Here is a 23495-nt window from a genome sequence, read left to right as displayed (position 1 = left end):
CTATATATGCGCAAAGCAATACAGCCATGCACTGCCATTGAAATTCATATAGCTTACACTGCAGACCTGTTAGCAACCTATATAATGTACAATGTACACCAGGCTAAGAGAGAATTCAGGCAACAGTCCCCTACTGGATTACTTAGGCTTGTTGGTTGTTTACGGAGTCGATTTGGTTTGTTGGTGTGCCAGTACCCTGTTGGGTAACCTCCATTTCACCAAGAAATGTGCACAAAAAGAAGAAAAGGTCAAAACTACAAATTTTAGGAGATTTGCTCAGTGTATATTTTATTCTGCATCGCATATAACATCACTTTGGTCAACTATAGAATAGTTAGTAGCAACATTTTGGGTTCTCAGGCTATACAGCGACCACCGCCTACTTTAGACGTCAACATTAAATAACCAATCACAGAAGGCACGTGTCATCAGCCATCTGGGTACACTCATCATTGTGGAAGGCACGATGGACCTACACAAGCATGCATCTATCCTTGCGGACCATGTTCACACCTACATGCAAATTGTTTTTCCTCAAGATAACGTGTCATAAAGCTCGCAGTGTACGTGTGTGGTTCGAGGAGCACCAGGATGAGTTTACCGTACCCTTGGCCAGCAAATTCCCCGGACTTGAACCCAATCGAGAATCTGTGGGACCACCTCGATCGGGTTGTTCGCGCCATGGATCTTCAACCATGTAACCTAGTGCAGCTGGCCACGGTACTGGAGTCGGCATGGCTCAACATCCCAGTGAACGTCATCACAACATCCCCTCTCTTCCTGCACATCTTCCTGCGGTCCGCTCTGCCAAAGGTGGCTATTCTGGATTTTGACAGGTGGTCACGTTAATGTGACTGGACTGTGTAACAGCAATAGTATTCTTTATAGTCGCCTTGCCCAAACAACTGCTACTACTAGTGCTAAAAGCAATGTAACACAGTGGTTCTATGTGTGATATGGAATATAAAATATGCACCAAGACCAGACTTCGGTGCTGAACATTTCTTCATATTCTTATAGACCTCAGACTGAGATGTAACAATAATATGGTAGTCTGATCATTTACTGAAAAATGTGGTCAGAAACTCCCAATAATTCTTCACAAGTCAGCAATGTTATGTGTGCAGTAAACACAACCCAGTATTGTCCACCTAACAAGTCTTAATCTAGTGTAAACTATATAACTGGAAATTTCAGACCACTTATAGCCCATAAACGGAGGTAAACTAGATTTCATGCTGCTTATCACTGCCAAAATGTGCTAATAAAAAAAAGAATAAAAAAGGGCAAAAATTCAACCGAACAAGACGCCGCCAGCAGAAGCTCCTAACAATCCTCTGTTTGTGACATAACACGAGCTCTGACAGTAGAGAATTGTGATGGACACAACGGGAAATATTAGCATGAATTGAGTAATTGAACCATGAGATCCTGACACTAGGATGTTCTTTGTTAGGCAGGACAGACTTGTTAGGATTTGGATGGACAGAGGACTGTCAATGTCACATTAGGAGACGATTTGTCCATTCTATTTTGTCCTGTAATTTATGCTGAAAATCATATCATTGAAACAAAATACCTAATGTGAGCAACAGGATAATCCATATCCGCTCCGTCTGCATATGTGACCTACATATAAACATGGAAGATAGGAGGCTAAGGACTCGATCACATGACAGAGATCATCGGCCGTGTGCTAGTCGTGGTATTGATGACCAGAACACAGCCCTATAGACCGTAATGGTTCTATTCACACCACCATTATTTTAACAGTCCAAGAAGTAATAAAGTCTGTCATTTCTTGGGTGCGAGCTCACAAATCCCACAATAGAATAGGTCTATGAGAAATTCATGACATCAGATTACGCTTGGGTGTGCACTTTTTTCACCGGAACGTGCAGGGCTCGGCTATGTGAATAAAGCCTAAATCTGCAATCAAAGATTTCGTCATCATTCTTTTTTTATCCTCCATCGTTTCCAAAGGGACCATGGACAAAAAAAAATTAAAAAAAAAAAAACCCCAGCTGTGTGAACATACAGTGGGGCAAAAAAGTATTTAGTCAGTCACCAATAGTGCAAGTTCCCCAACTTAAAAAGATGAGAGGCGTCTGTAATTTACATCATAGGTAGACCTCAACTATGAGAGCCAAAATGAGAAAACAAATCCAGAAAATCACATTGTCTGATTTTGTAAGAATTTATTTGCAAATTATGGTGGAAAATAAGTATTTGGTCAGTAACAAAATTTCATCTCAATACTTTGTTATATCTCCTTTGTTGGCAATGACAGAGGTCAAACGTTTTCTGTAAGTCTTCACAAGGTTGGCACACAGTGTTGTTGGTATGTTGGCCCATTCCTCCATGCAGATCTCCTCTAGAGCAGTGATGTTTTGGGGCTGTCGCTGGGCAACACGGACTTTCAACTCCCTCCAAAGGTTTTCTATAGGGTTGAGATCTGGAGACTGGCTAGGCCACTCCAGGACCTTGAAATGCTTCTTACAAAGCCACTCCTTCGTTGCCCTGGCGATGTGCTTTGGATCATTGCCATGTTGAAAGACCCAGCCACGTTTCATCTTCAATGCCCTTGCTGATGGAAGGAGGTTTGCACTCAAAATCTCACGATACATGGCCCCATTCATTCTTTCATGTACCCGGATCAGTCGTCCTGGCCCCTTTGCAGAGAAACAGCCCCAAAGCATGATGTTTCCACCCCCATGCTTTACAGTAGGTATGGTGTTTGATGGATGCAACTCAGTATTCTTTTTCCTCCAAGCACGAAAAGTGGTGTTTCTACCAAACAGTTCCAGTTTGGTTTCATCAGACCATAGGACATTCTCCCAATACTCTTCTGGATCATCCAAATGCTCTCTAGCAAACTTCAGACGGGCCTGGGCATGTACTGGCTTAAGCAGTGGGACACGTCTGGCACTGCAGGATCTGAGTCCCTGGCGGCGTAGTGTGTTACTGATGGTAGGCTTTGTTACATTGGTCCCAGCTCTCTGCAGTTCATTCACTAGGTCCCCCCGCGTGGTTCTGGGATTTTTGCTCACCGTTCTTGTGATCATTTTGACCCCACGGGGTGAGATTTTGCGTGGAGCCCCAGATCGAGGGAGATTATCAGTGGTCTTGTATGTCTTCCATTTTCTAATTATTGCTCCCACAGTTGATTTCTTCAATCCAAGCTGGTTGCCTATTGCAGATTCAGTCTTCCCAGCCTGGTGCAGGGCTACAATTTTGTTTCTGGTGTCCTTTGACAGCTCTTTGGTCTTCACCATAGTGGAGTTTGGAGTCTGACTGTTTGAGGGTGTGCACAGGTGTCTTTTTATACTGATAAGTTTAAACAGGTGCCATTACTACAAGTAATGAGTGGAGGAAAGAGGAGACTCTTGAAGAAGTTACAGGTCTGTGAGAGCCAGAAATCTTGATTGTTTGTAGGTGACCAAATACTTATTTTCCACCATAATTTGAAAAAAAATTCTTACAAAATCAGACAATGTGATTTTCTGGATTTGTTTTCTCATTTTGTCTCTCATAGTTGAGGTCTACCTATTATGTAAATTACAGACGCCTCTCATCTTTTTAAGTGGTGGAACTTTCACTATTGGTGACTGACTAAATACTTTTTTGCCCCACTGTACCCTTAGGGCTAGTTTACATGGGGCTCTGCGTGAACACATTCCGTCACAGCTTCCGCGACAGGATGCCGGTGCAGCGCTGCCGCTCATGGAAAAAAGAATGTTAGCGGTTTACATAGACCTCTATTGTGAGGGGGTGGATTTTGAGGTGGATTTGGCATCAAAATCCACCCCCTCTTGCCCCATGTGAACTAGCCCTTAGGTTAAGCTTGAACTACATTTTTCCACAGTTTATGTTTTTGCTCTTTTTTTATCTTGCCATTTTTTTTCTGCATACTACATTTTTCTTACTATTTCTTCAGGACCAGATCCTCCATAGTATGAGAGACAAGGATACATTTTAAGGCTAAGGACCCACATTTCAGAAACGTAGCTTGTGTTTTTTGAGCCAAAGTCAGGAGTGGATTGAGCAGAGGGGTGGGTGGGGGCGTATAAGAACTCCCTGGGGACACACGGAGGCTCAGTGGTTAGCACTGCAGCCTTGCAGCGCTGGAGTCCTCGGTTCAAAACCCTGCGAAGGGCAAAAGACCATCTTCAAGGAGTTTGTATGTTCTCCCCGTGTTTGCGTGGAGTTCCATCCCATATTCTAAAAAAGACATACTGATAGGGAAAAATGTACATTGTGAGCTCTATGTGGGGCTCACAATCTACATAACAAAAAAAAACAACAAAACTTCCTATATATTTCCCATTTCTTTTATAGACATTCTTGGTTTTGGCTCAAAAAAACCGCAACAAAGAAAGACTCACAGGTTTTGTAAACTAAACTCTTTAGCTTACCAGATGGACATCACAAAAATATAGATTGATCTTTGCTTCTAGCATAATTTTCTAGGTAAATGTACATTTAGAATAAAATCATTAATAATGAAGAATGACATGACTTATTTCTTGCCAAGTTGTATTTTTCCTTCTCACAGTGCCACAAGGCAGGCTGGGAACTTGGGATGCATAGCCTCACCACTACAACTTTGAAGGGCTTTGGTCTGATGGGGCCTCCTTAACAACCTATTCATGTCAGATTACTTAGGTCTTTGCAAGCTGAATTGGGACTAAGTTGATGCAGGAAAGGAGGTGTGAGTCTTTGTAGTAAGCAAGTCACATTTTTCTCTGTCTCCGATTTTTTGAAGAAGAAATTTGTGTTTATTAACTTTTTACCAAGTAATAATAAATTGTAGATCTACAGCCAATGACTATCAGGAATGGTTTAACAACATAAGCATAGCTAAGCTGCAATATAAGACAGCCAGTGTTTGAGGGGGGAAAAAATAAATAAATTACAGGCACACTTAAAAGGAATGAGTTAACATTTTTATTAACGTGTTTATTAAATTCAGATAGTAAAATCGATCATTTTGTCTAATTTGTTTAGATTTTATGATTTTTGTTTGTTTTTTCTATTTTCTGCATGTTTATGAGGCCGCCATCTTGCCTGACCCTCTCCTCTGCTCGGTTAACAGCTTTCAGTTATATGCTTTATGGGGTCTCGAAGCCATACAGTACAGCTGTCTCATTGAGATCTATAGGAGAATTCATTTTCTGTACAGGGTGAAGTGGATAAGCTACACTCACCGGCCACTTTATTAGGTACACCATGCTAGTAACGGGTTGGACCCCCTTTTGCCTTCAGAACTGCCTCAATTCTTCGTGGCATAGATTCAACAAGGTGCTGGAAGCATTCCTCAGAGATTTTGGTCCATATTGACATGATGGCATCACACAGTTGCCGCAGATTTGTCGGCTGCACATCCATGATGCGAATCTCCCGTTCCACCACATCCCAAAGATGCTCTATTGGATTGAGATCTGGTGACTGTGGAGGCCATTGGAGTACAGTGAACTCATTGTCATGTTCAAGAAACCAGTCTGAGATGATTCCAGCTTTATGACATGGCGCATTATCCTGCTGAAAGTAGCCATCAGATGTTGGGTACATTGTGGTCATAAAGGGATGGACATGGTCAGCAACAATACTCAGATAGGCTTTGACGTTGCAACGATGCTCAATCGGTACCAAGGGGCCCAAAGAGTGCCAAGAAAATATTCCCCACACCATGACACCACCACCACCAGCCTGAACCGTTGATACAAGGCAGGATGGATCCATGCTTTCATGTTGTTGACGCCAAATTCTGACCCTACCATCCGAATGTCGCAGCAGAAATCGAGACTCATCAGACCAGGCAACGTTTTTCCAATCTTCAATTGTCCAATTTCGATGAGCTTGTGCAAATTGTAGCCTCAGTTTCCTGTTCTTAGCTGAAAGGAGTGGCACCCGGTGTGGTCTTCTGCTGCTGTAGCCCATCTTCCTCAAAGTTCGACGTACTGTGCGTTCAGAGATGCTCTTCTGGCTACCTTGGTTGTAACGGGTGGCTATTTGAGTCACTGTTGCCTTTCTATCAGCTCGAACCAGTCTGGCCATTCTCCTCTGACCTCTGGCATCAACAACGCATTTCCGCCCACAGAACTGCCGCTCATTGGATGTTTTTTCTTTTTCGGACCATTCTCTGTAAACCCTAGAGATGGTTGTGCGTGAAAATCCCAGTAGATCAGCAGTTTCTGAAATATTCAGACCAGCCCTTCTGGCACCAACAACCATGCCACGTTCAAAGGCACTCAAATCACCTTTCTTCCCCATACTGATGCTCGGTTTGAACTGCAGGAGATTGTCTTGACCATGTCTACATGCCTAAATGCACTGAGTTGCCGCCATGTGATTGGCTGATTAGAAATTAAGTGTTAACGAGCAGTTGGACAGGTGTACCTAATAAAGTGGCCGGTGAGTGTATATCGTCATCTATTTTCATTAGTAGATACACTGACGGGTCAGTGGTGTTATCTATAGAAGTGTTATCTTCTAATGTAATTCTGTCTATTGTGTGCGTGAAAAAAAATGAGGTTTCTGCCACAAGTAAAACCTCCACCAGAACTGGCAAGTGTTAGTCTGTTATTATGCTTAATGGCCAGAATAAAAATTTCATAATTTATTACATATTTAAATAAAGCTGCAAATTTCTAAACATGTTTATCATGAAAATTTGGTAATTTTCTGGTGACAAATTTACTTTCAAATAAGTGTACCCATTTCCATGCCCTATACATGCCCTACAATTGCAGGCATTGGAGAAAATGGTAGCAAGGTAGCAATGTATGTAAATGAAACAGAGACCCTCACTGGCAGTTCATTTTCTGGTGCAAGGACATTACATACTCTGTGCAACCAATTTTTTGGCAGACGATTTTACCCTAAATAACTTGCAGAAGTTATTTACAGTGCATCCTTATGAATCTTTGGAAGACTTGGCACGTTCAGGTTTAACTTGGCATATCTGTTAAAAAGATATTTTCAGCGCTTATTTCTGAAGCGCCTGAAATGTTGACTTAAATTTAAAGGGAACCTGTCAGCATGTTTGGGCATATTAATCCAAGGGCGTGAACAACTGGCTACATAATTGTGAATCCAACCAAGCCCTGCTCTATATGTAAATTAGGATGCTGGAGTTATTTGGGTGTCGGAGTTCCATGCTGGAGTTACTGCTGTAAACTCATCTAGTCCACATTCATTGACATCCTCCTGGATTGAAAACATTAAAAGGGATTCTATCAATTGAATGCCTTTAGGGAGGTAATACTATGTCAGAAGACTCTACAGTGATGCCTCCATCTTCTCTAGCCACACCTCTCCACCGTATCATTGCCGAGCTTAGCCTGCGTTTGGGATGAAAATCCCACACATGCTCAGTCGACTCTGCCATCAGCCTTTGGGCAGAGCTGACTGCGCATGTCTTTTCGGCCATTTTACTGTGGCTGATTACATGAATGTACTATTTCTGTAGGCGGCCACAGTAAAATGGTCAAAAAAGACATGTGCAAAGCCAGATGGCAGAACTGACTGAGCACGCATGGGATTTCCATCCCAAACGCAGGCTCAGCCCGGTGATGATGACATGGAGGATATGGCGGAAGAAGATTGACACTGGAGAGTCTTCAGGCAGCACGGCAGACAATTCATTGCATACCTGGAAAAAACAGAATATCAGTCAGTCAATTTGTGTGAACCTGATGTGTTTATGGTGGAGACTCTGGTATGAAACCTTAAAGGGAGTCTATCACCTGCCCCAAGCATATTCAACTGTCAACAATGTATTTACAGAGCACATAAAATGATAATACACTCACCGGCCACTTTATTAGGTAAACCTGTCCAACTGCTCGTTAACACTTAATTTCTAATCAGCGATTCACATGGCGGCAACTCAGTGCATTTCGGCATGTAGACATGGTCAAGACAATCTGTGGGGGTCCAACCCGTTACTAGCATGGTGTACCTAATAAAGTGGCCGGTGAGTGTATACCTTGTTATGTATATCACTTTTGTAGATTTGTGGAAAACCAACCTTGAAGTCTTAAGCAAATGAGGTAGTTGGGCTTTCAACTCTTGGAGCACTGCTCTTGCTATACAGGTAGGATGGGTGATGGCCATAGCACTTGGGAGGATCAACTCCCACTGCAAGGCAAGGTGCAGATACAGGTCATAGAGCTTTGACTGGCAAGAGCGCTTTTTACAGGACCAACTACTTCATCTACAAGACTTCATACCTAAGTATGCTTGGGAGAGATGGTAACTTCCTTTAAATGGGACTTGTCGATGAAAAATTCTATGCAATTTACAGTCAGCAGGTTATTGAGCAGGAGGAGCTGAGCAGATTGATATATAGGTCAGTATAGGTCAAAGATTTAGTAGAAATTGTCATTTATCCATTGAAAGCTCTGCTCTTTCCATGCTGAGAAGTCCAAAAGGTGGTCCTGTCAGATATAGTGGGGAGGCAGTCAATCTCCCTAAATTATATATCAATCCACTCATCTCCTCCTGCTCTATTACATGCTACCTGAAGACAGGACTGGATTTGCCATGTGACATGTTCCCTTTAAATGCCCCAATACTTTCAGGTACCCAATTCTTACAATGAGAAAACTTTAAGAACTTTTATTATAAGAGGACATATTCGGATGATCAGTGGAATAACCTGTGAGCAGATTCCCTTACAGAAGCCTAATGAGAGGGTTCAGAGGAGGCTTAGGGGGCCCATAAGGAGTCTTTTCCAAGCACTAGATTTTGCACTGGAGCCCAGGATCTTCATGTTATGCCTCTGAGCACTTATCAGCATCTTTTTTAATTCCTACTCTAGTTCTACATAGGTGATTTGTCAGGGCTATAAAGCTACTGTTACAGCAAAGCAATATACAATATTTCAGCAAACCAAGACATTTCTGATCATCCCGTTACACTAAAGATCTATCTATATAACCATTCCCATTATGTAGTTTAATTAAAAGACAGAATATTTGTCAGGAGCTGCTTCCAGGAACATTTCTTCCGGGAAAGTGTTAGCTTGCCTGAAGCAGCTTGCCAGCAAATCACCTATATAAATAATGGCAGAAGTCAGCAAGTGAAAGATGTATGCAGTGTCAGGGCACAGGACAGAGCAATGCCAATGGAAGCTTAGTCTCCCTGAGATTATCGATTATTTATTTTATAACCCATTTTAGATTTGCTGAACCATGTATAGAGACTTATAGCACGATTTATCACAGGGACAGGCCAAGAGCAGAATCCAGTACATTAGACCTTCTCTACAGTAAGGGATCTCCGTGTAATTTAACAGCATTACATGTTTGATATGAAGAATGACCATAGCTACAACGGTCCTGTGATGGATGTGGATGGCTCCCAGGGTTATGTATTTACTACTTCTTTACTGACTAAATGATCTCCGATTTGGGATTGCAGCCTCTACCATCATGTGAGGGTGGACATACAGTCCTATGAAAAAGTTTGGGCACCCCTATTAATCTTAATCATTTTTTGTTCTAAATATTTTGGTGTTTATAACAGCCATTTCAGTTTGATATATCTAATAACTGATGGACACAGTAATATTTCAGGATTGAAATGAGGTTTATTGTACTAACAGAAAATGTGCAATATGCATTAAACCAAAATTTGACCGGTGCAAAAGTATGGGCACCCTTATCATTTTATTGATTTGAATTCCCCTAACTACTTTTTACTGACTTACTGAAGCACAAAATTGGTTTTGTAACCTCAGTGAGCTTTGAACTTCATAGCCAGATGTATCCAATCATAAGAAAAGGTATTTAAGGTGGCCAATTGCAAGTTGATCTCCTATTTGAATCTCCTCTGAAGAGTGGCATCATGGGCTACTCAAAACAACTCTCAAATGATCTGAAAACAAAGATTGTTCAACATAGTTGTTCAGGGGAAGGATACAAAAAGTTGTCTCAGAGATTTAACCTGTCAGTTTCCACTGTGAGGAACATAGTAAGGAAATGGAAGACCACAGGGACAGTTCTTGTTAAGCCCAGAAGTGGCAGGCCAAGAAAAATATCAGAAAGGCAGAGAAGAAGAATGGTGAGAACAGTCAAGGACAATCCACAGACCACCTCCAAAGAGCTGCAGCATCATCTTGCTGCAGATGGTGTCACTGTGCATCGGTCAACTATACAGCGCACTTTGCACAAATAGAAGCTGTATGGGAGAGTGATGAGAAAGAAGCCGTTTCTGCACGTACGCCACAAATAGAGTTGCCTGAGGTATGAAAAAGCACATTTGGACAAGGCAGCTTCATTTTGGAAACAAAAATTGAGTTGTTTGGTTATAAAAAAAGGCGTTCCAAGAAACAGCATTCCAAGAAAAACACATGCTACCCACTGTAAAATTTGGTGGAGGTTCCATCATGCTTTGGGGCTGTGTGGCCAATGCCGGCATCGGGAATCTTGTTAAAGTTGAGAGTCGCATGGATTCCACTCAGTATCAGCAGATTCTTGAGAATAATGTTCAAGAATCAGTGACGAAGTTGAAGTTACGCCGGGGATGGATATTTCAGCAAGACAATGATCCAAAACACCGCTCCAAATCCTCAGGCATTCATGCAGAGGAACAATTACAATGTTCTGGAATGGCCATCCCAGTCCCCAGACCTGAATATCATTGAACATCTGTGGGATGATTTGAAGCGGGCTGTCTATGCTCGGCGACCATCTAACTTAACTGAACTTGAATTGTTTGTCCAAAATACCTTTATCCAGGATCCAGGAACTGATTAAAAGCTACAGGAAGCGACTAGAGGCTGTTATCTTTGCAAAAGGAGGATCTACTAAATATTAATGTCACTTTTCTGTTGAGGTGCCCATACTTTTGCACCGGTCAAATTTTGGTTTAATGCATATTGCACATTTTCTGTTAGTACAATAAACCTCATTTCAATCCTGAAATATTACTGTGTCCATCAGTTATTAGATATATCAAACTGAAATGGCTGTTATAAACACCAAAATATTTAGAACTAAAAATGATTAAGATTAATAGGGGTGCCCAAACTTTTTCATAGGACTGTATACAAGACAGGGCAGCACCTTGATTTTAAGAGTGGAGAAGGAACAAACAGGAGCCCCATATTAAACTTTCATACACAAGCAAGAGACCTCAAAGCCCTTCATAGTCTTATAAAAGACAGGTTGATATCACCCAGGGGCCTCTTACTCCCCACCTTTGTGAACATTGTAATGCTTATAGAGTCAGAGTTCCGCCAAGGTTTATAGTACCCATGAGGTAGAGCGATAAGGATTTAGTACTTAGTGGGAAGTCAAACTATATACAGTATTGTCAGGGCCGGTCATCCCTGACATCTTCTCATCAATAGGATTGCACTAGTAGATTTTACTGAGGGCCTAGCAGCAGTCATGGCAATGGATATCACTGTGAATTTCAGAAAACTACCGTATATACTCGAGTATAAGCCGACCCGAATATAAGCCGAGGCCCCTAATTTTACCACAAAAAACTGGGAAAACTTATTGACTCGAGTATAAGCCTAGGGGGAAAATGTAGCAGCTACTGGAAAATTTCAAAAATTTAAATGGTCAGAGTTTTTGGGTGCAGTAGATGCTGGGGGAGGTGGTGTTTTGGTTGTCTGTCTGCCCCTTCCTTGAGCTTGAGGACTGGGTTTTTTCCCCCCACTTGGAGTTCAGTCTGGCTGAATATAGGGTATCTGCAGTGCTCCTATTAACCCCTTCCCGACGGAAATGGAGCACTGCAGATTCCCTATATTCAGTAGACCGGGCACTGTCAGACACAGGGATACCTAATGTGTATGTGTTTGACAGTCATTTTCTACTTTTATATGTATTCTAGGGAAAGGAGGGATTAAGAACTTATTTACTCTATTTTTGTATTATATTTTTTTAAAGCTTTTTTTTTCCTCACTATTTTATGGGAGATTCTATACATTACTATTGTGGCTGGTCATAATTACTATTGCGGCTGGTCATAGACTACCCCCCCTCCCCCCCCAAAAAAAAAAATATATTTTTTTCTTTTTGCTCGACTCAAGTATAAGCCGTAGTATAAGCCAAAAACTGTGTTGAAAAATTCGGCTTATATTCAAGTATATACGGTACTTCCTTCCAGTAGCAATACAGAGGAACTGGTAGCCCAAGACTGTTCTGATGCCAGTACACATTCATAAGGATAGTTTAGTGAATGCAATTACATTCATCTTTCTTTTTTGTAAGGAACACATGTATAACCTGTCCCATGGAAGACCCTGAACAATTGCCCGGCTAGCATACTTTTTCCAACCTTGTTGTTCTCAAGGGAACTCTTGGGATGTCCCTTTATGGACAACCCCCTAACGCTAGACCAGAACCTTTTCTAACATGAAGACCACTTTATCAGAGTCAACCGCTCCCAAGGGTCTCAATAAAACGGAAAGGGGTATATATCACAAATAAATGCTATTAATGTCTGATGTGTGTGCATTTACTTCCAGGACTTCCATCTATTGGGAGATCAGCAGTCCCTTCTTTCCCAGTTTGGCACAGATCAGAGGAAACTCTGCATTGTAGTTAATGGAATCTACCCATTACAAAATCTGCTGTGGAAATTGGTGGAAGATTTCCTCTTCCCATTCACTTTAGTGGGTTAGGGGCACTACAGAATGACATTATGAGATAGAGGTCGGACTCTCCTGGACTGACATTTTCTATCCTAGCAGCTGGTTGAAACTTGTACCACTACCGTATTACACAACATAGAAGTCAATGTAAAGTTACATTCCTGTTGATTCGTATCATCTGACTCATTGCAGAACAATATTGTGACAGGCATCTGGTAACACAAGTTTATTCTTGTTTTTATCAAGCTATTAATTAAGCAATATAACCAATTGTTTGCATATGTAGTAAATCTATTATACTCAAGGTAATGTACACCCAAGGCTGAAGCTATGACTAGACAGATATTGGGGAAGCACACACTTCACATTGCTCTGACAGCAGGATGACAGAGGCAGGTATTAACTACTTCTAGGTCAGGCCATGTGTCCTATTTATCCTATCCATTGTATCAATAATGACTACATAGAGAAAGATTCAGCTATTAAGAGCAGAATTATAGGAAGGTGCTGTGTACTTCTTCATTTCTCCTCCTGCCCTAATAGTAGTTATTTTTAGAAGACAAGTCTCAGAGTACCTGGATTTGTTACAGAGAGCAATCCCTCGGTGTACAGTGTACACAGAATGGAAAGATCAGGCTGTTCTCAGATGTGCGTTGTATTCTAAGCTACTTTAGGATAAGTTATTCTACTTCACAGAAAAAAACAGAAAATAGCCCTAAGAGTTCATTGGAACATCCTCTGTTTCATTAGGGAAGAACTGCAGGCCCAATAAAGTTATTATTATACAAATGGTGTAGGATTCTTTATTCTAAGGAAAACTCAAGACATCTTGATATATTATATGTGGAGTAAAACAAAGCCACTGCACACCTTACTCACTTTAACGTTGTGGTGATGTCAGTGAAGGGTAAAATACTGTAGTCACATGACCGCGGAGGCCAATCAGTGGAACTCCGGGAAAAGAGCCGTCCAGCAGAAGGACTGGACTACGCAGGGAGGACACCAGAGCATCCAGGAAAGACGAGTAGGAATTTTTTATTTTTTTTTCCCCACTGGGAAATCATAATACCTGCATGTGATATCTTTATAATTACTTTCTCCATATGGTTTTATTACTCCACTTCGCACAGTGATATCTTTGAATGTGCAAATATATATATATATATATATATATATATATATATATATATATATATATATATATATATTTTCCCTATCAGTATGTCTTAGTAGTATGGGAGGAAATCCACGCAAACATGGGAAGAACATACGACTCCTTGCAGATGTCGTTTCTGGCGGGATTCAAGTTTTGTTATGGGGGCCCCATGTTTACTGGTTATGTCTCTGAATCATGTCTAGAATGAACTGGTACAATACAAGCCATTCACCACAAGTACTGAGGTTTGTAGGATCTCTCCACTCTAACTATAAGAGGGAGGTACAAAACTCATATATATATATATATTTTTTTACATTGGCCTGGTGGGAAGATCTCTTTAGATAACAATGTGAGAAAAGCTAATTAAAGCAATAAAGATTATATATCATACATGGTGCATATACCATTACATTCTAGGATATTAACAAGAGGCTATGGTATGATGTTATAGGAAGGCTGGATTTACTAGGACCCCAGGGAGATATGACCTATTTCCTGCATCTGCACAGAGGAAATCCCAATAATTCTTCTTTCAGTAAACAGGGGTTATGCAGGCTCATTCCAGTACTAGTGCATGGCACACAGGACAGCTCATTCTCATAGTATTGCAGAAATATTCACACACATTCCATTCCACTCTCACTGCAAAAATATATATTGAAAATTTTTTTTTTTTCCTCCAATTTCTTATCCTTTAGGATAGCTCATCCATATCAGAACCCAGAAGTACTGGTACAAGTTTCAGTATTCCCTGCTGATTAACTGATAATCTGATATATTAACCTACTTGTTAATATAATCTCAGAAAACCCAGTTATCTTGCCTGTATAAAGAACTTTTTACGAAATACACTTCTCTTCTGAAAACTTTAAGAGATAGACTGTTTTAGAAAATATACTTCAAATACCATATTCAAGAACTTCAATGTAATAGAACGGATGTGTGATAGGTATGCGTGTCAATAAACATCATGGATATCCCATTTATTTCAATAGGAAGTGTGTAATGTTTATCTTCACCTGTGGTGGCGCTGAAGGGAAAATAAACTCTTCTTATTGGGGTCCCCCTAAGGATTTTACATGATCAAAGGGGGACGGGGTGGGGCTCAGCAGGAAAAGGAGGATCAGGTTGTAGGATTTCAAAATGACCAAGCCTTCTGTTCATATGGAAGATAGATCACTGCCAAGCACACCTCTCTGTGAGAACATATACATGCTTGGCCATGTCAATAATGCATATGTATGGGGGGAAAGCTGGGTTGGAGTTGGAAGAAACAGCCGCCCGATGAGTATGTACCCCGTTGTGTACAGATGACAGGCAATAACCTTGAAGTAGCTGTCTGCGGGTTGGACCCTCTTACTTTTTGAGGAGTTATTCTGGCTTGGTTAAAAATAAGCATAATCTACTGGGAGCTACCTTACAAAAGGTAGTGCTAGAGCACGTTTCTCTTTTCCACCAAGTTCTTGTTTGTATATGTTTACCCTTAACATTCTAACTCCAAATAATAAATATGTGGGAGCCTGAGCATCACGGTTATCTTATACAATGTTATACAGCTACCTTATTCCGTAAGTATATACGTCTCACAAAACTTTTACTACAATTACTTATATGGAGATTACCGGACTCTGACGTCTGAAAAGATATCCAGCTTGTGAAATCTGAATCTCCCACTTCATTGGCACACTGCAGACGGATGCTGTAATTGCTTAGAGGCTTAAGTTCGTCTAAGACAACGCTGTATGGTGGTACAATAATATTCTGTGAATACATTTCACGTTGATCCTGTAGCAGCAGAACCTATAACATTAAAGAAACGAATTGTCAGGAGACTCACATCAGAATACATAGAAGCAAGACTGTAGTAAGGGGAAAAGAGAACTAACAGTTTTACATTTTCTACAGCATACATCCACTTACTACTGTCTCTACTTATTAGTGCTTGCAACTGCTTAACTTCCTCCAGCCCATTCCTGTGTCTCTGTAGGTATATATAGGTAAGAGAGCTGCAGTAGGAGATGCGGTAGTAGTGTGAGCGTAGGGTCCCAACCCAGCTAGATCATCAATAATGGAACGTCACACAATAGATTGTGCTTCAAAGTCATTCAGTGTTTTATTAAGTGCTTCGAGTAGAGCTTTAGGTGAAACGTTTTTCGGTGCATACAAGCACCTTCATCAGACTCTACATACAAAAAAAGGAAATACATACCAGTGAGAAAAAAAAATGCACATGATATACAATATATACAACATATGTACAATACAAGGCCCAGATGTAAAGAGGCAGGGAATACAATGGTAGATTTCCACATACTAATACAGTAGATCACTGTATATCATGTGCATTTTTTTTCTCACTGGTATGTATTTCCTTTTTTTGTATGTAGAGTCTGATGAAGGTGCTTGTATGCACCGAAAAACGTTTCACCTAAAGCTCTACTCGAAGCACTTAATAAAACACTGAATGACTTTGAAGCACAATCTATTGTGTGGCGTTCCATTATTGATGATGTAGGTATATATAGTCACTGTCTTTAGTTCTTTTTACATAGTATTTGGCTGAGATGTGTTGTGATCTATATGTGCATTCGGTTACATTCTGGTATCTCTATGTTCTGTTTGGAGTTCTGTGTTGAGTTATCTGTTTGCATTGTATGATGCTCAGTTGCTTTATTACCAGTCTCTCTCACTCTACAACATTTTTATGGTTTGCACCAGTCTAGTCAACTGCTACTGCAACTCAGCAGGTTTCAATGGTGAAGACCAGAGAGTCTGTTAGGATACCCTACTTAGAGGTGACCCCTAGCGAAACCAGTTTGGTAGCATGGTGGATCCATGACCCACCTACCCTTGTTACACTTGTATTAACAAGTCGCTGTGTGCTGCAGCCCGTTCACTGCGCCAACTGGCAGAGATTCAACCCCCATAATCCTATTTTGATGGCTTATCCTAAGGATGCATGTGAGAGTTGTAGTTTCCCCAACAGCTTGAGTTCTGCACGTTAGAGACTACTGGCTTAAAACATCGAGACGTGTTCAGTTGCCACATCGTAAAATAGTGAATTAATTGGTACAAGTGATAAAATTAATTCATTTTAATACTAAACCCCATGCCCTCAATTAAACCACAATTCAAGGAATTTTAATCAAATATTTTTTTCCCAGCTGGTATTTTAGTCAATGAGCCATATATTAAATAGTCAGTGTTAACAGAAGAGGAAAAAGTTATCAAGAGCAACCAATATAAAAATCATTCTTGCTTAGCCTAGATTCCGTGCTCACTGGTAGGAAAAGCTTCAGCAGAAATACTTATTATATAAATAGTGAGAAATGAAAATCAGCCCTAAACTGCTAATCTGCTTGTGGAGAAACGGGTATTTCAGGAATGCCGTCACCCTTCAGAATGGGGAATTATTAGGTAAATGACTGTGAAGCTGCAACGCCTGGGGGAACAATTTAACATATACAGGACTCACAAATACCACATATCTATAGGACGGCTCGGCTTTACACAAACTACTTCAAATTTCAACAGGTCTGCATGAACTTTTATTAAAGAAACACAAAAAAACAAGGTCTGCAAGAACAAACAACCCTTATCCATTATTCACAATATATAATGTTTTCTGGCTCAACACCAAGCAGCAAAAATAGCAATCTGGCAAAGCAGTGACTTCTAGTTATACTGTAATGTAACATACTGATCAAGATCTACTGAACTGAGGGTAAGTGGCTAAGTACCCAATATTTGCTAGAAATTAAATAGCATATTCTAAGACGACAACATTGGTAGTCTAAGTCAAGAAAAGCTCCATACTTTTACTGGTGGCTTCACCTGGTATTGCTGCTCCAATGCTCAGTCCCAGTCAAATGAACTGAAATATCAGGCACAGCCACTGCCAAAAGTACAGAACTCTGCTGGGTAAACAACAAAAGATATATAGCACTTGCTGCAACGCTATGACACTTTAAAGGGGTTGTGGGAGTCCCAAGGGTCATGGATACGGATGACCTAGCCACAAGTTAGGATACACCATAGCAGTGGCACTTCTGAACTGAAGCCCTGTTCTCATACACTTGAATAGTGAGCTGCTTTTTGCCATTTACCTTACATATGAATTCTGAGCTGATCGGTGCGGGGTTTGGGTATGACTGATGGCCCTCACTCTTATTGTCTGATATGTTTATTTCTTTGTTACATTGTAATGTCTCATATTGTCTTTCATGTGTCCTCTGATTTGTAAAGTGCTATGGAATATGTTGGCTCTACATAAATAAAGTTTATCATTATGATACTGATCAGTATCCATTATCCTTGGGTCTAATTGGAGGGAGTTGCAAGAAGTAAACTCTCATCAAGCTAACAATGATGGTCTGCTCTATGGAGACGCCATATACAGTGGGGCAAAAAAGTATTTAGTCAGTCACCAATAGTGCAAGTTCCACCACTTAAAAAGATGAGAGGAGTCTGTAATTTACATCATAGGTAGACCTCAACTATAAGAGACAAAATGAGAAAACAAATCCAGAAAATCACATTGTCTGATTTTGTAAGAATTTATTTGCAAATTATGGTGGAAAATAAGTATTTGGTCACCTACAAACAATCAAGATTTCTGGCTCTCACAGACCTGTAACTTCTTCTTTAAGAGTCTCCTCTTTTCTCCACTCATTACCGGTAGTAATGGCACCTGTTTAAACTTGTTATCAGTATAAAAAGACACCTGTGCACACCCTCAAACAGTCAGACTCCAAACTCCACTATGGTGAAGACCAAAGAGCTGTCAAAGGACACCAGAAACAAAATTGTAGCCCTGCACCAGGCTGGGAAGACTGAATCTGCAATAGGCAACCAGCTTGGATTGAAGAAATCAACTGTGGGAGCAATAATTAGAAAATGGAAGACATACAAGACCACTGATAATCTCCCTCGATCTGGGGCTCCACGCAAAATCTCACTCCGTGGGGTCAAAATGATCACAAGAACGGTGAGCAAAAATCCCAGAACCACGCGGGGGGACCTAGTGATTGAACTGCAGAAAGCTGGGACCAATGTAACAAAGCCTACCATCAGTAACACACTATGCCGCCAGGGACTCAGATCCTGCAGTGCCAGACGTGTCCCACTGCTTAAGCCAGTACATGTCCGGGCCCGTCTGAAGTTTTCTAGAGAGCATTTGGATGATCCAGAAGAGTATTGAGAGAATGTCCTATGGTCTGATGAAACCAAACTGGAACTGTTTGGTAGAAACACCACTTTACGTGTTTGGAGGAAAAAGAATACTGAGTTGCATCCATCAAACACCATACCTACTGTAAAGCATGGGGGTGGGAACATCATGCTTTGGGGCTGTTTCTCTGCAAAGGGGCCAGGACGACTGATCCGGGTACATGAAAGAATGAATGGGGCCATGTATCGTGAGATTTTGAGTGCAAACCTCCTTCCATCAGCAAGGGCATTGAAGATGAAACGTGGCTGGGTCTTTCAACATGACAATGATCCAAAGCACACCGCCAGGGCAACGAAGGAGTGGCTTTGTAAGAAGCATTTCAAGGTCCTGGAGTGGCCTAGCCAGTCTCCAGATCTCAACCCTATAGAAAACCTTTGGAGGGAGTTGAAAGTCCGTGTTGCCAAGCGACAGCCCCAAAACATCACTGCTCTAGAGGAGATCTGCATGTCATTGCCAACAAAGGATATAGAACAAAGTATTGAGATGACATTTTGTTACTGACCAAATACTTATTTTCCACCATAATTTGCAAATAAATTCTTACAAAATCAGACAATATGATTTTCTGGATTTGTTTTCTCATTTTGTCTCTCATAGTTGAGGTCTACCTATGATGTAAATTACAGACGCCTCATCTTTTTAAGTGGTGGAACTTGGTGGAACTTGCACTATTGGTGACTGACTAAATACTTTTTTGCCCCACTGTATTTCGCAGTCACAGACAACTCCTTTAAGAATAGAAGTGTAGAATTCACAAAGCAAAGGGATTATGCAAGTTAAGAAAATGGTCTTTTTTTTTTTTTGTTATGAGACCAGCACGACCCGTCTAACTTGTATGTGGTATTGCAGCTCAGTCCCATTTGTTTTAAGGGAGTCACCGTTTCTGGGGAAAAAAATAGTTAATAAGCCATAACTTATAGATCCCTGAAAGAAAAGAGAATGTTCGCCTTCTGACTTTCAGTCTGACAACTACTATTTTATAGTTTTAATCAGTTCATTGACAAAAGTGCCAAGGACTGCACAATGGACATTGATTGCTGAGTCACAGTACCTGGCCCATAAGACTGCTGAGTCAGAGGATGACTAATGTGGAGAAACTACAGCAAGAATCAAGTCTAAGGCCAGAACCATAATCTATTCTGGCTGAATTATCAGTTCTAAGAACATCAGAGGTTTCAGCTTTTCGTAAGGCCTTGAAACAATTTTCTAAGTTTCTTTTCAGTAGAGCAACAATATTTCACATGTTAGATTTACAGGGATACATGAATAAACTGATCAAGGATATAACACTGGAAACAAACCAGATTTGAAAGGAAGACATTAAAAAATAAATTAAATGGTTTATTTGGCTTTTAATAATTGATGGCCTATCTTTAAAGCGTACCACCATATAAAGAATATTTCAGAAATAAATAGTGCAGGTGAACAGAACATATATATTTATAGATCTTACTAGCCTCTGCCCGCGACTTCGTCTGCGTGTTGTTGGCATCAATGATCCGACTACATTCGTCAATAGTTTGCCTGCTCCGGCATTTCGGCAGCTGTCGAGCTGGCCTGCCACTGATCTTGTTCCTCGCATCGTGCCTGTGATTGTTCCGGCATCTCAGCAGCTGGCCAGGACGCCATATAATGAGCATGTTGTTGGCGCTGTTGATCTGCCTACTCTGGCGTTTCGGCAGCTCTCAAGCTGGCCTGCCGCTGATCTTGTTTCTCGCATCGTGCCTGTGATTGTTCCGGCATCTCAGCAGCTCGCTGGGACACCATACAATGAGTGTGTTGTTGGCGTTGATGATCCACCTGCTTTAGTGTTTCGGCAGCTCTCAAGCTGGCCTACCACTGATCTTGTTCCTCGCACTGTGCCTGTGATGGTTCCAGCATCTCAGCAGCTGGCCAGGACGCCATATAATGAGCATGTTGTTGGCGCTGTTGATCTGCCTACTCTGGCGTTTCGGCAGCTCTCAAGCTGGCCTGCCGCTGATCTTGTTTCTCGCATCGTGCCTGTGATTGTTCTGGCATCTCAGCAGCTCGCTGGGACATGAAATATTGAGTGTGTTGTTGGCGTTGATGATCCCCCTCAGCTCCGCTTGAGGAGAACTCTGTAGACTTCTGGCTACTTTCATAGCTGTCATTGTTTTAGAATTTTTCGACAAATTGGATTTTCTTCTTCCCGGCATGTTTAAAATTGGCAAACTGCCAATTTGGATTAAAGGTGTTTTCCCATCAAGTGTGTCAGCATGTTGCTTGGACCAGATAAGATAATATGCAAATGCTTGCACACAATGGCCTAAGTGTTATCTGTGTGTTTACATAGAGAGATGACAGACTTGGCTTTATCAGCAAACTGCAATTAAATGAGATAAGCAGCTGCCAAGAGCAGTTTAATATAGTATGTGAACATAAATTCACAACAGTTGTGAAGCTATGTCATTTAAAATAGCCTATGTGTTAATCCAGGTTACAAACTATCTATGTGACAAATTTCATCCAAATCTGTTCAGCCGTTTTTGCGTGAAACAGTAACAAACACACAAACTTTCACATTTATAATATTATTAGCAGTACAGGATAAATGAAATGTGCTTCCTTTTGCACTTATCAGGTCAAGTTACTTTTTACATAGAAGTCTATGGAGAAGGGGAAGGGGAGAAGACAGATACTGAAAAACATAATTGCAGATGCTATACTAGAAGTCAGTTAGCTCTTCTGACACTGCTTTATCTTCAGATAAGACTATCACAGCACAGAATGAGGCAATAAGTCAATTAATATCCTCCTATTCTTCCCCCTCCAATTTCCATAGACTTATGTGTGAGGTTAACACAGATACAGATTTTCTTTCATATATTGCATTTTTTTTATACTAATCTGTACTATTCCTTTATGAAAAGTGATTTTATAACTGTTGGGACCCCAGCAGATCAGCCTTTTCCTAGAGGGTGCAGCTCCTGACATTGCTTATTTACCAGGCGCTGTACGTTTAGGATTATTATTATTTATTTATATAGCACCATTAATTCCATGGTGCTTTACATTTGGGGGATACATACAGTACACAAAATATACAGGTAGATATAATACTGACAGTGATCGGCTGGCACAGTGGGGTAGAGGGCCCTGCCCGCGAGGGCTTACAATCTATGAGTATTACTAGTTATTGGTACTGCAGCAAGAGTAAACTCACACTACATACTGCAAATGGGTGGCATCCTTAAATTAATCCTAGTCAAATGCATGGAGTGACATAGGGATTTATTAAAAAAAAAAAAAAAAATACTTTTTGCTACTGACTTGCGATGCTTGGTCAACATTGAATGTGTGACGCTGGAGCTTAGGAGATATGCCCAGAGTCATAGAAATACCTCAGGAACAATATCTCATGCTAGCTTTAGAAGAATCTGAAGTATTGCTCATAGGAATTTTGTTCTCTGTCCTAAAATATGCATTAGAGTTACAGGTAAACAATGCGAGGTCAGTTAAGGAAAGATAATATATTGTCCCAATACTTTGGTACCTGGTAGCAGACAGTATAGAAGGGTAATAGCTTCCTCCATATAACTGTATAATAATTAGTAAGGGCCCATAAGGGCCACAGAACGGCTATAGATACTGGCCCCTCTACACAAGCAGCATCACACCACACCCGAGTCCGTAAACTGATACCTGAGAGTATAGACAAGTACCAAATCAAACATGGAAGGGTGAGAATGCCAGAGGGACTAGACCAGTGATGGCGAACCTTTTAGAGACCGAGTGCCCAAACGGCAATCCAAAACCCACTAAATTATCGCAAAGTGCCAACACGGCAATTTAACCTTAATAATGTGGGGATCCACAATTGCACACAATTACAGACCTGCAAAATATGGTCATACGAATGGGGCTTTATAGAGCTTTCTGCTCCACTGTGACCCCCACACAGTCCAATCTTCTTTAAAGTGACCCCCACACAGTGCAATCTGCTCCACAGTGGCCCCCACACAGTATAATCTGTTCCATGGATGGGTGCCCAAAGATAGGGCTCTGAGTGCCACCTCTGGCACCCATGCCATAGGTTCACCATCACGGGTCTAGATCATTGTGATCAGGCTGAGGTAGGTGAGGAGTGCACTACCATGACAGACCAGAACAGAGCAGGCCATACTTCAGACTACTGCAAGAGAGTTCAGTGAGGATAGGTACTTCTAGGACCAGATATAGCAAAGCGAGACGCCATAAACCTGAGGCCTCGCCCCTGAGGTGCACAAGTGTTACACGATTGCCCTTGAGGTAGAAAATAATTATTAAAGAAGGAAAGTTCTGCCACCATTTTGCAAGGAACGGAGTACATTTTTGCAGCCAAACACCAGTGACGCTTGTAAGATGGTGGTAACACATTCCTATTTTGTACGTTTAGGACTAGAGGTGATACAAAGAGATTGGGATACGGCAAGCAGCAGGGAGACACACAGTTGTGTTTTTTTTTTTTCTACCTTTCATGGGACTTCTTTTGC

General features: G+C 41.1%; 1 protein-coding gene across 1 annotated transcript in view; it reads right to left on the bottom strand.

The window, feature by feature from the left end:
• The window catches only part of TYRO3 (TYRO3 protein tyrosine kinase), a 145154-nt gene that overhangs the window by 50711 nt on the left and 70948 nt on the right, over positions 1–23495 (bottom strand). The window contains exon 7 of the mRNA XM_075282823.1: positions 15395–15572. Within this exon, the coding sequence (XP_075138924.1) occupies positions 15395–15572 (178 nt within the window). The remainder of the gene's footprint in view (positions 1–15394; positions 15573–23495) is intronic.

Source organism: Leptodactylus fuscus, chromosome 7, assembly GCF_031893055.1.
Source record: "Leptodactylus fuscus isolate aLepFus1 chromosome 7, aLepFus1.hap2, whole genome shotgun sequence".
Classification (NCBI taxonomy): Eukaryota; Metazoa; Chordata; class Amphibia; order Anura; family Leptodactylidae; genus Leptodactylus; species Leptodactylus fuscus.
Note: the sequence above shows the minus strand (reverse complement) of the source record. Positions and strands in the feature narration are given on the sequence as shown.